A 13,380-nucleotide genomic window follows, 5' to 3' on the forward strand; every position below is an offset into this window, starting at 1 on the left:
ACGCTGTCTTTCTCAAGAATAAATAAACATTAAAAAAAAATTTTTTTTTAAACACAACAAAATAAATCAAAGGGCACCTAGGTGACTCAGTCACTTAAGCCTCTGACTCTTGATTTCTCAGTTCATGATCTCATGGTTCCTGGGATTGAGCCCCATGGGCTCTGCGCTACAACACTGAGCCTGCTTGTGTTTCTCTCTCTCTGACCCTTCCCCAGCGGCATTTGCAAGCGCTTGCTTATGCTCTCTCTTTCAAAATAAATAATAAACATTTTTATTTTTAACTTATTTTTTAATGTTTGAGAGAGAGAGAGAGAGAGCGAGCACATATGCGTGGGAGGGGCAGGGAGACAGAGAATGGGTGGCTCAGTCAGGCATCCAATTCTTTATTTCAGCTCAGGTCATGATCTCACCAGTTCATGAGTTCAAGCCCCACGTCGGGCTCCATGCTGATAGTGCAGAGTCTGTTTGGGATTCTGTCTCTCCCTCTCTCTTCTGCTCCTCCCCATCTCGTTCTCTCTCTCAAAATAAATAAATAAACTTTAAAAAAATGTATAAAGAAATTCTTTCTCATACTTAAAAAGTTTATGCCTTTTTCCATTGTAAACATGATAAGTGTTCATTATAAAAGTTTTGGAAAATAGAAGAAAACGAAAAATTGTTTCAGACGATGCAAAACCCATCATTCTTCTTTTCTTGAAAAAAAATCCCTTTTAAAAAAAATATTTTACTTTATTTATTTTAAAAGATTTTAAGTAATCTCTACACGTACAGTGGGGCTCAAACTTATAACCCTGAGATCAAGACTCACAGGTTCTACCAACTAAGGCAGCCAGCTGCAACCCCCCAAAATCCCTTTTAAACAATGTGATGTACCTCCCTGCAACCTTCTGTGTTTGCAGTTTGTATTACATAGCTTTGATCAAACAGTACAAAGAATTTTGTAGCTTATCTTTTAAATTTCTTAACACAATAAGAGTTTTTCTATAAATGCAGTGTCTTTGTACCTTTCTAGCTTTAAAAATAAAACAAAATCAGTAATGGCTGTTGTGACAGGACAACAAATGGTTTTATTATTTTTTTTAATGTTTTATTATTTATTTTTGAGGTACAGAGAGAGAAAGAGAAAGACAGAGAGTGAGTGGGGGAGAGGGAGAGAGAGAGGGAGACACAGAATCCGAAGCAGGCTCCAGGCTCTGAGCTGTCAGCACAGAGCCCCACACAGGGCCCAAACCCATGAACTGTGAGATCATGACCTGACCCGAAGTTGGACACTTAACCGACTGAGCCACCCAGGCACCCCGGTTTTAGTTTTCTTTTAACTTCTTTGTACTTTCCAAGATTGCTTCAACAGGATAATTTTCTCTAATTATAAAATATTTAAGTTAAAAGAAATAAATTCTTAAGCATTAAAATAAATTTGTACAAATGAAAACAGCAAGTCTAATTTGACCCCAGTCATTTTTAAAAATCCATTTTACAACAACATAAAATAAACACTTACCCATACGAATAAGTGAGCATTCAGAACCTGAGCTAGCAGGTGGAGGACTGACATGATGTGTCAGCAATTCTTTGTAATGGCTTTCATCTAAGATAACATGGTATGTGCCTAGGAAGACGAAAAGTAAAAGAAAAAAAAATCAGCTTTCCAGATATGAGTATCAATTGTAATTTCTACATAATTATGTAAGTTATACCATCTGAAAATGTACATTTTCAAAATTAAGTATTTAAGTTAAATCATCATTTTTCAAAAACCTCGTTTAACTGACATCTCTAAATTGACTTCTCTAGGAATAACTATAACTACAATTTAATTAGAGCCAAGTTATAAGATCTTTATTATTATTTTTTTAAATGTTTTATTTATTTATTTTGAGAGAGAGAGAGAGAGAGAGGTTGAGCAAGGAAGGGGCAGAGAGAAAAGAAGGGAGAAAGAATCCCAAGCAGGCAAAGCCTGATGCAGGGCTCGATCCCACAAACAGTGAGACCATGACCTGAGCCAAGATCAAGAGTCGGACACTTAACCAACTAAGCCACCCAGGCGCCCCTAAGATCCTTACAAAGTATTACACGTTAGTGAAATTTCTAGCATTTCAAGAGTCATAACACTTCCTCTAAATACTGCCATAACTACTAAAAAGTTCTTGCATTTTGAGATGATATCTTACAGAATCAATAATACATTTAAGATGACTATCGGGGCGCCTGGGTGGCTCAGTCGGTTGGGCGTCCAACTTCGGCTCAGGTCACGATCTCGCAGTCCGTGAGTTCGAGCCCCGCGTCAGGCTCTGGGCTGATGGCTCAGAGCCTGGAGCCTGCTTCCGATTCTGTGTCTCCCTCTCTCTCTGCCCCTCCCCCGTTCATGCTCTGTCTCAAAAATAAATAAAAACATTAAAAAAAAAATTTTTTTTTTAATTAAAAAAAAAAAAGATGACTATACATATTACAGACTTCAGGACATGAAGTGATTCAAATTTAGTAGCTTGAAAATATCCTAATTTATAATTTTTTCCCATGTTTATTTATTTAATTCGAGAGAGAGTCAGAGAAAGAGCAGGGGAAGGCCAGAGAGAGAGAGACACAGAGAGAGACAGAGAGAGACAGAGAGAGAGAGAGAGAGAGAGAGAGAGAATCCCAAGCAATCTCCACGCTACCAGTGCAGAGCCCCACGCAGGGCTCTACCTCAAGAACTGTGAGATCATGATCTGAGCTGAGATCAAGAATTGGACATCCAACTGACTGAGCCACCCAGGCGCCCCGAAAACATCCTAATTTAATTAATCAATTGTTATTTCTTACATAGTAATTATGAATAAATACTGAAGATTCTAGATATATACCACCAGTTTCACGAGCAAGTACAGTGCAAACCCGAACCTCTGCAGACAATCCGATAACAGACACTCTAATTTTAGTTGCCTTTAGGGTCTTCATAAAATCCACGTAAATGGAGCATTTGGGGGGGAAGAAAAAAAACATGCAAGAATTAATGTGCTTGAAAAACAAGTTTCTGAAAACTAGTAATAAATTCACTACAGAATTCTCCTCTGGCTTTTATTATAAAGAAATGTACTGATTCTACCTTGATTAGATCATAGATATTAGATGGATCACAAGTTGTGAGGCTGCTAAAGATGATTAGCACTTCTCTACTTGTATGTCCAGGCATGTGTCTACAGAAAGATAAAACATATTCCAATTAGGAGATTAATTAATTAATTTACCTAGAAAAAACAGTATAGGTGGTTTATTTATTTAGACTACTGTTTTAACACCGCAAAGGAATGAATTGCGAGTATACTCTAAATACGTCAATGTAAATTTTTCTAAAATTAGCTGCACAAAAAATTGATTCATTCATTCATTCCATAAATACTGACTGAATACTGTTTTTAGGTTCTGGGGATAGAGTAATAAGCAAGACTGAACAACATTCCTGACATCATGAAGCTTACAAACTAGTAGATTCATTTCATACAAAGTCTAAAGTGTACATTGGAAAGTATGAAAATACCATATAGATCGACTTTAAGGTGTATCTTGACAAGAGTAACATACTTCTTTTTTACACTTATTGATTGACATATTGATCAATTTATCTATCTATTTATTTATTGAGAGAGTGCAGAGCAAGCAGAGGAGCTGAGGGAGACAGAGCATGAGAGAGAGGGACAAAGACTCTTAAGCAGGCTCCACACCCAGCACAGAACCCAGCGCAGAACCCAGCATGGGGCTTGATCTTAAATCTGAGCCAAAATCAAGAGTCAGATGCTTAACCAACTGAGCCACCAAGGCACCCCAACATACTTCTTTTTTAAGGCTATAATTTAACCTCATATTTGATTCAGACTCACAGTACTCACCAACAGTAGTTTTTGTGTATCAATTACACAATAATTCATGGGACTTTAAGATGTGATGAGCTGTTTTCCACTCTATTAAACAGATTTTTATGCTTTTGGGGGGCAATTTTGTCAGTTATTTCTAGCTTTCTTGCTTTTATCTTTATTGTTGGGCTGATTTCATTTGTGGATGTTGCTATTGTGCCTACCTTTAATATGGGTGTTACCTCCTCACCTACTTCAAAACTAGAAAAATACCTATTATATAAAAGTACAAAAACCAGGACGGACAATCCAGGAATAAAATATATGAGCTAATACTAACTGAATATTTCTATTAGGGTCTTAGCTACATTCCACATACTTGAACTTGCTGAAAAGTGTGCTATTGATTTGCAGATATACTACAAAACAAGAAACGTCAATAAATGTACAACAAGCTCACAATTAATTTCACATTAAATTCCATATATAATCAATTTTCAAAAAAACATTTCCCATCAACATTTTCTTTGTACTAATACTGCTACAGTTTTAGTTATATTTTTCTAAAATCTTTAAGAATCTATCTTACCAGCTAAAATGTAAAATAAAAATTACAAATCAATACCACACTAAACATCATCAATGACATTACATATTTCTCTTAATAAGAGTTTCGTTACAGCTCAGTTTATGGACACACATATCAAAACATTATCATCTCAATTCACTCAAAAAGCTTGAAATGAATTATAAATTAAAAAATGTAAAATACCAACTTTAGAGTTTGCATAGCCATGCTTAATGAGTTATAGAGAGATGGTTCTCCATGGCAGGTCATATCTACAGCTTTCTTCAAAGATGTAATGTGTTTCCTTGGGTTTCCTAAAATAGAAATGTAATAATCTACTTATAATAAAATTTTATTATACATTATAGAAATTTGTGTTTTCCCTAAATTTACTTATCCATGTTGTTAAAGAACAGAATCTCCTCAATTTACATTTTTATAGCAAGTTACTCTTTTATGAGGAATGTTTGTTATATAAACTTTTACTTCATATTGAAAAACAGAATAAAAATAACCTGCTTCTATCTATTAGCACACATTTTTTTTTCTTATAATTTAAGTAGGCTCCAAATCCAACAAGGAGCCCATGACCAGCCTGAACTCACAAAACTGAGATCAAAACCTCAGCTGAGATCAAGAGTCAGATGCTTAACCAACTGAGCCACCCAGGTGCCCCAACACACATTTCTTTTTAACATGGGGCTAGAACTCATGACCCTGAGACCAAGAATCGCATGCTTTACCAACTGAGCCAGCTTGGCGCCCTATTAGCACATACTTTAAATGTTATTAAAGTGCACAACTTTTTACTTTTTTCCCTATTTCATCATTTTAGAAACTCATACATTTTAACATTTTAACATCTCCGAAATCACACTGTGTCTTACAACCAGTGGCAGCCAGGCAGCATCACTGCCCGGTTACATGTGAACCTATGAATGGCTACTGGTATGTTGTACCAACTGCATTACATACACTGTCCTATTCATGTTCAGTTTAACTGCCATTTAAAGTGTTTCTAGGGCCCTGGGAGGCTCAGTCTGTTGAGCATCCGACTCTTGATTTTGGCTCAGGTCATGATCCCAGGGTCGTGGAACTGACCCCCACATCAGGTTCCGCGTGGAGCAGGGAGCCTCTTAAGATTCTTTCTCTCTCTCCCTCTGCCCCTCTCCCCTGCCTGTGTGCTCTCTCTCTAACATAATGTAATGTAACATAACATAAAGTGTTTCTAAAAAAGGTTATAATGCAAAAGGTGATATTTTTATGTAGAAAGGCAAAGAACAGAGCAGTGAAGTATAAATTTATTATTAGTGAAGCAAAAATGCATTGAAAGAAGAATGACTGTAATTTCCTATTTTTATTCAGGGGATAAAAAAGGAATTTTATATGACCTAAGAAAGGAAGATTTCCACAAATAAACATAGCTGTGTTATCTCCTGTTACTGAAGCAACATCTGAAAAGATGGTCTATTTCATACCAAGCAGTACATATAAAGTGAGGAGACATTGCCAAGTTCTTGAGAATAGGTATCAGACATGTCAAATTATCAAGGAGCTAGTGTAAAATATAATTTTTTTCTTTTTTTGGTATGAACAATTTACATCATCATCGGATACTATGTCAAAGTTTAACTGCTAGAGTGTTTCCTTCTTGATGGCTCATAAAATAAAGGCATCTTACAAATGATGTAATCTGAGATTCAATGAAATATAGTTAGACATTTTCTATTTCAACACGGTCTTCACTTTAATGAAAATCAAAACATTATTAAATTGATTTTACCATATACTTCATCCAACTACCTCCATACTGTTGAACAATTCTTCCCAATTTGTCACTAGTATATTTGTAAAATGAGGCTTTTTCTTCTTTCATAATGTTTCCTAAGTATAAATTACAAGGAACAACCATTTTTATGTCTTTTCCCAAAAATGTTAAAAAATTAATCAGCCCATAAGCACTATAAGTACCAGTTTCTCCGTGGTTCAACAAGCAGTATACTGCTTCTCAAACTTCATTCTCCTCATTGAAAATACATAAAACAACTAAATGTTGTTGAGTGGTTTTGCTTTGTTTTTTGATCATTTGTTTGTCTAAAAATTTTTTTAAAAAGTTTATTTCTTTTGAGAGAGAGAGACAGAGTGCATGTGGGGGCAGGAGGCAAAGAGAGAAAAGGAGTCAATCCCAACAATCCCAAGCAGGCTCCATGCTGCCAGTGCACAGCCTGACATGGCGCTCAATCTTATAAACCGTGAGATGATGACAGAGCTATTTAGTTTTTCTTTTTATTCTGGTATGAATTATCTGTCTTCTTTGTCCATTCATCTCCTTGGAGCTTCTTGGTGTTCTTATTTATCTAAACAGATTTTAAAATACTAAGCATTTGCCATTATTTAATATATTTTTCAAGTATTTATTCTTGTAATCATAAAATTTAAAAAATGAAAATTACCAGGGCATTGGGATGACTTAGTCAGTTAAGCACCCGAGTCTTGATTTTGGCTCAGGTCATGATCTCTCGGTTCCTGAGTTCCTGAGTTCAAGCCCTGAGGCAGGCTTTGTACTGTCAGCACAGAACCTGCTTGGGATTCTCTGTCTCCCTTTATCTCTGCCCCTCCCCTGCCTGCACACATACACACACACACTCTCTCTCTCTCAAAAATAAATAATAAAGATTAAAAAAAAAAAAGAAATAGTGGTACCTGAGTGGCTCAGTCAGTTAAGCGTCCAACTCTTGATTTCTGTTCAGGTCATGATCTCAAGGTCAAGGGATTGGGCCCCGTGTTGGGCTCCTTGCTGAACATGGAGCCTGCTTGGGATTCTCTCTCCCTCTCTCTCTACCCCTCTCCCTGATTAGCACTCTCTCTCCCCCTCTCAAAATAAATAGACATTAAAAGAAAGAAAGAAAGAAAGAAAGAAAGAAAGAAAGAAAGAAAGAAAGAAAGAAAGAAAGAAAGAAATGCAATGTAACTCACTAGGTCCAAATTCCTCCTTTCTTAAGTGAGAAACAAACCTAACAAGTTAAATAATTGGCCACAAGACAAACACCTACCCAGTGGCATGACCAGAACTTAAACCTACATTTCCTGGCTCTCCATCCACTTCTCATTCTACCATACCATACAAAAATATTTTGTTCATCTCCTACTATATTGTGAGTACAGGAAAAAAGCCTACTACATTACTGTCAGTGTGGTTTATAACAGTGATTCTAATCAGAGAGACAAAGGGTGCCCTCAAGAGGCCTATCAGAATATCGAGAGGATTTTTTTAATTAAAAAAAATTTTTAACGTTTATTCATTTTTTAGAGAGAGAGAGAGACAGAGTGTGAGCGGGGGAGGGGCAGAGAGAGAGGGAGACACAGAATCCGAAGCAGGCTCCAGGCTGTCAGCTGTCAGCTGTCAGCACAGAGTCCGACTCGGGGCTCAAACCCACAAACTGTGAGATCATGACCTGAGCCGAAGTCGGACGCCCAACCGACAGAGCCACCTAGGCTCCCCTCCTGAACTTTTAAGATGATAAAATTCAGTTAGGCATGCCATATAAGCAGAAAAACTGAGTTATTAACAATATCTACAATTCAATTTTTAAACTCTTTGTTCTTTAGAGGTTTAAATTAAAAAAAAAATTTTTTAATGTTTATTTATTTTTGAGAGACAGAGAGACAGAGTGAGAGCAGGGGAGGGACAGAGAGAGAGAGGGAGACACAGAATTTGAAGCAGACTCCAGACTCTGGGCTGTCAGCACAGAGCCCGACACGGGGCTCAAACCCACGAACTGTGAGATCATGACCTGAGTTGAAGTAGGTCGCCCAACCGACAGAGCCACCTAGGCGCCCCTAGAGGTTTAACTTTTAAAAAATTAATTTTAAGACTAAGTGGATTTTTAGAATGGTTACAATAATTTTATCTTAATTCTTTCGAGATAAGACTGTATGAATCTTAAACATTTACATTCACTGCAGTAGTATTCATTACTGTACAGAACTCAATTTAAAACAGTTCATCTTAAATACCAAGAGTTTAATGGAGGATTTAATGGAGGGTTTATTAAGTGTTTCACAATGAGAGTATAAAAGAAGTCTTCATTTTACTTATTAGGCAACCTTATAAACAGGGTTACAAACAAGGTTGAGTAAATAGAGCCAAGTCCTTGAATCCTATGAAGGTAATTTTATGCATACCTGAGAGTTCGGTCAGTTTTTCAGCTCTTTTACTCTTTGTTACAATTATTCCAATCTCAAAATAAAAACAAAAATGATCATTAATTTAACAATTTATTTTTTCTTGAAAAGAATGTACATAACCTAAATTAGTAATTACAAAAGAAATAAGAGAAATTTTTTCTCATGATGCTTTTGACATAAATTTAGCTATGATTTCACTGCACATTATTTAATTTCTAGAGTTACCTTACTTTTCATTGACAAATGTACCAGAAACTGGTACACAATCTGGATCACTTAATAATCCACAGAATGTATGCCCAATGTTCTAAAAATAAATTATAATTGGCAGTAATATCAGGAATCTAATTGTGAATTCTATCACTTATCTACATACCTGACTAATGGGATTTTGATCAAAATACTCTTCTACGAAGTATTCCAACAACTGTTTAAAGAAAACAAAAACACTAGTTAAGGGCAAAATAATAACCATACAGAACATGTTTGGTGAAACCTATTTATCAAGCATCACTTTATGATTTTTAAAAAATGCTTAGTAAAAACATTAAATGAGAATAAGTTTAAAAATATTAAAAATAAAAATCACAACACTAAATAAGCCTGAATTTAAAATGGTAGATGGTGAGACAGAAACCATCTAATCTAAACATGGAAAGATCCAATGAAGCCAAACACAGGAGAATGAGCAGAAGTGGGGATGGGTTTTGACAAATTAGGAATAATATGAATATGTTTATAAGCTAAGGGGACTGATTTGAATTAAGTCCAGAGACAGTGAAAATTCGGTAAGGAAAAGGGATAACTGACTGACAAAGCAAGATGCTGACTGGAGTAGGAGGATAGAAATTAAGAGCATAAATAATTAGCCATTTTGGCGTATCATTTTTCAAAATGATGTGGTAGCACTTCTACTTATAGTTTATAACTCAAAAAAAATTACATTCTTTAAAAAAATTTCTTCATGGGAATGTACGATATTTACTCAGGGGAAGAGGATAGAAAGAAAAAGAGTGACCAAGTTCCAGGGCACTCCAGCATTTGAAAATTGGAGAGGAGCCTGAGAAGCAAATCAAGAGACTATCTATAACCAAAGTCAAAAGAAGAATGGGTGGGGCGCCTAGCTAGCTCAGTCCTTAGAGAGTGCAACTCTTGATCTCGGGGTCAAGACTTCGAGCCCCAAATCAGGGGTAGAGTTTACTTACAGCACGCGCGTGCACACACAAACACACACACACACACACACACACACACACACACACACACACACACACTAACCAAAAAACAAAAGAGGGACACCTTTCTGGGAGAAGTGGTCAACTGTTTCAGTTTCTGATAAAGATAAAAAGGCACTGAATTTCACATCCTGGAGGTTATGGTGGACCTTTAAAATGTAGTCGTGAAGACAACATTCCAATTGGAGTATGTTAAAGAGAGAATGCTGTGGATATTAAACTGTAGAGAGCTGACTAATATTGGAATAAGCGCACACAAATTCACTAAAAGAGAAGGTAAAGGACAAATCGAATCTAGTAAATTTTAAGAACTTGTGTACAAAAAATGGAGCAGAGGATTCTGAAGAAGAATGGCTTCTCCCTCACCCTACTCCTCTGAAGCCCCATTCATGACTCATACAAGTCCCACAAAATTTCACCAATACACTTGCTTTTGGGAAAAACTAAAGAGAAGAAGTATTTTTATTTTTTCCCTCTTCTGCCAGAAATTATGAATGCATAGGGAAAGAAATCAAAAACAGACTTTCCTTGTCAGAAGATAACAATTCAAACTTCACGCTTAATTGGGGGGAAGAGTTCAAAGTATATCTCCTCATGGAAATGCATTACACCCTCCCTCCCTTGCCCATTAGTTAAGAGTAAACAAGAAACAGGACAACATAATCTCAAAAGAGAAAAACGGATCCCCAGAAACCCAACACAGCCTGCACGCCACCCAAGCTGAGCTCCCTCCTTGCATGCACACACTCCATCCCAGTTGCTATTCTCTTAGGTCACGGAAAAGTGCATGAAATACAAAACACCCAGGCTAAAATTAAGCATTAGAAAAGAAAAGATGATCCACATAAAAATCTGTTCATGAAGGTTCACAGCAGTATTATTCATAAAGCCCCCCAAAAGTGGAAATAACCCAGTGTTGTATATAATGGAATATTGTTTGCAAAAATAAAGACATGAAGTACTTGAAATGCTACAACACAGATGAATCTTGAAAACATTATACTAAGTGAAAGAAGTCAGTCACAAAAGATGACATGTTGTATGTTTCCATTTATATGAAATGTTCCAAATAAGAAAATCTATAGAGACAGAAAGCACATTAGTGGTTGCCTCGGCCTGAGATGGATTGGGGGAAAACAGGGGGTGACTGTTAAATGGTACAGGTTTTTTTTTCTTAGTAATAATAAAAATGCTCTAAAATTGACTGTGGTAATAATGTTGAATAACTGTAAATTTACAAAAAACTTTAACAGTATACTTGAAATAAGTTAATTTTATGGTATGTGAATTCCATCTTAATAAAGCTATTATAGTAAAAAAAAAATTTATTTTAGAATTCAGTGTCCTTTCCCACATTTAGTATAAATAAGAATGATTTTACTATACCTTTAAAGTACAAGTCAATCTATTTGGCTTTAAATCTTGGTCTTCCATTGTTCTTGATCCATCTACTACCACATAAAGATGACGCATCTACCAAAAAAAAGGTAGACAATTCAAAAATGAAGACAATTTTCAAAAACATTTTTGACCAAGAAATAAAAATGTCATTTACTATTTACATATTATACACACACACACACATACACACACACACTTTATTTTTTTTAAGAGTGGGGGTATGTGCGGGCGAGCGGGGGAGAGGGGCAAAGGGAGAGGGAGAATGTTAAGCAAGCTCCATGCCCAAGGTGGCGCCCAAGGAGGGGCTCAAACTCACAAACCCATGAGATTATGACTTGAGCTGAAATCAAGAGTCAGACACTCAACCAATTGAGGCACCCAGGGAGCCCTCTTAACTTATATTTTTAATATATCCTTTTAAAAGGTCTGTTGACTTAGTATTGTTTATTCTGTCAAGACAAAATGTTTCTGTAACCCAGCTAGTTCTGTCCTGGTAAAGAAAAAAAAAATAGGGGCACCTGGGTGGCTCAGTTGGTTGAGCATCTGACTTTGGCTCAGGTCATGATCTCACGGTTCATGAGTTCGAGCCCTATAACGGGCTCTCTGTGTCAGTGAAGAACCCGCTTCAGATACTCTGTCTCCCTCTCTCTCTGCCCCTGCTCCACTCGCTCTCTCTCTAAAATGAATAAATAATAAAACAAATTACATAAAAAAATTAACATACCATTCCAAGTCGAACCTGTCCATGGTGCTCAAACACTCTGTTAAAATTATGCAAACATTTTAATAGAATGTCCTTTATTACCCTGAAAATCAATATAACTTTTCAAGTAACCAGAATTTTAGTGAAATAAATTATTAACTTATGGGATCCACATAATTACAGGCATTTGGATAGTCCCTGAAGACCCAATTCCCTGCTGAGATGCTAGGTTGCTGGTTCCTTCCCCCTATTCAAGAGTTTAAAGGTCAGTTTCCCTGGAACACAGCTGTAATGAAATACTAAAGAGTGGGTATAGGTGGAGAGAAAGACTTAAAGGAGTCAGTTTTACCTTTTATAACACACTTACAAACAGTTTACATACCTTTTTCTCTTTGCTTTGAAGAGAATATCTTCTATTGTAGCTTTAAGTGATCCTGATTCATCTTCTTTAAGAATCTCCCTATAAGGAATAATGACTCATTTGAAAAGAAAAGCTAAAAATTTATTAATCCAAAAGAAATGAAAATGTGTATCTGCACAGATATTTGCACATGAACATTCACAGTGGCATTATTCGTAAAACCAAATGTTGTAATCAATCTAAATGTCCATCAACTGGTGAATAGAGGAATAAAAACATGGTATACAATATAATGCTATTCAGCAATAAAAAGGAAAGAATTATTACTACTGCTACAACATGGATGAACCTTGAAAATATTGTTATACGAAAGAAGCCAGACATAAATGACTACATATTATATGATTACACTTATATGAAATATCTAAAATGGCGAATCCATAGAGACAGAAAGTAGATTAGTAGTTGCCTAGGGCTAGAGGTACGAATGGAATTAATCACAAATGGGCATGAAGGATCTTACTGGGGTGGTGAAAACATGTGTTAAATATATTTTAATAAATGTGTTAGAAAAACCAATCACCAAGGAGTGCCTGGCTCAGTTGGTTAAGTGTCTGACTCTTGATTTCGGCTCAGGTCATAATCTCACAGGTTAGTAAGTTCAAGTCCTGCGTTGGGCTCTGCACTGACAGCCTGCCCGGGATTCTATGTCTCCCTCTCTCTCTGCCCCTCCCTTACTCATGCTTGAGCTCTCCCTCTCTCAAAATAAATTAACTTAAAATAAATAAATATTAAAAAAAAAACAGTCACTGGAAGAGAGATAAAGCCGTAAAACAACACTGAGAAACAATGTTTAAAAGAGAAAGAGAACAAGAACGCCCTACTCACCATGTCCTTTCATAGCCTCCTTCCCATCGCTTAGTTCTTTCAGGTTCGTCATCCATTTCTTCTCTTAAATGTATTATTCAATATCCTGTAAAAATCACTAGATCGTGAATTTTCTAAAAATATTTGCCACCAAATTCATACATTTCAATTTGAAAAGTAAAGAGAGGGAAGCAAACATATAAAGTAAAAAATAAATAAATAAAAAC

At 36.1% G+C, this 13,380-nt stretch overlaps 1 protein-coding gene across 2 annotated transcripts in view; it reads right to left on the minus strand.

Moving 5' to 3' along the window:
• The window catches only part of LOC109275038 (general transcription factor IIH subunit 2), a 35,903-nt gene that overhangs the window by 12,036 nt on the left and 10,487 nt on the right, over positions 1 to 13,380 (minus strand). For both annotated transcript variants that reach the window (XM_019463079.2, XM_019463078.2), the window contains exons 2-11: positions 13,175 to 13,259; positions 12,308 to 12,385; positions 11,947 to 11,983; positions 11,208 to 11,294; positions 8,963 to 9,013; positions 8,584 to 8,638; positions 4,607 to 4,712; positions 3,086 to 3,176; positions 2,844 to 2,931; positions 1,502 to 1,609 (exon numbers count right to left, since the gene is read on the minus strand). In XM_019463079.2, the coding sequence (XP_019318624.1) occupies positions 1,502 to 1,609; positions 2,844 to 2,931; positions 3,086 to 3,176; positions 4,607 to 4,712; positions 8,584 to 8,638; positions 8,963 to 9,013; positions 11,208 to 11,294; positions 11,947 to 11,983; positions 12,308 to 12,385; positions 13,175 to 13,230 (757 nt within the window). In that variant the 5' untranslated portion in view covers positions 13,231 to 13,259. The remainder of the gene's footprint in view (positions 1 to 1,501; positions 1,610 to 2,843; positions 2,932 to 3,085; positions 3,177 to 4,606; positions 4,713 to 8,583; positions 8,639 to 8,962; positions 9,014 to 11,207; positions 11,295 to 11,946; positions 11,984 to 12,307; positions 12,386 to 13,174; positions 13,260 to 13,380) is intronic.

The sequence above is a fragment of the Panthera pardus genome, unplaced genomic scaffold (genome assembly GCF_024362965.1).
Source record: "Panthera pardus isolate Hobbes unplaced genomic scaffold, ASM2436296v1 HiC_scaffold_2, whole genome shotgun sequence".
In the NCBI taxonomy this organism is placed as follows: domain Eukaryota; kingdom Metazoa; phylum Chordata; class Mammalia; order Carnivora; family Felidae; genus Panthera; species Panthera pardus.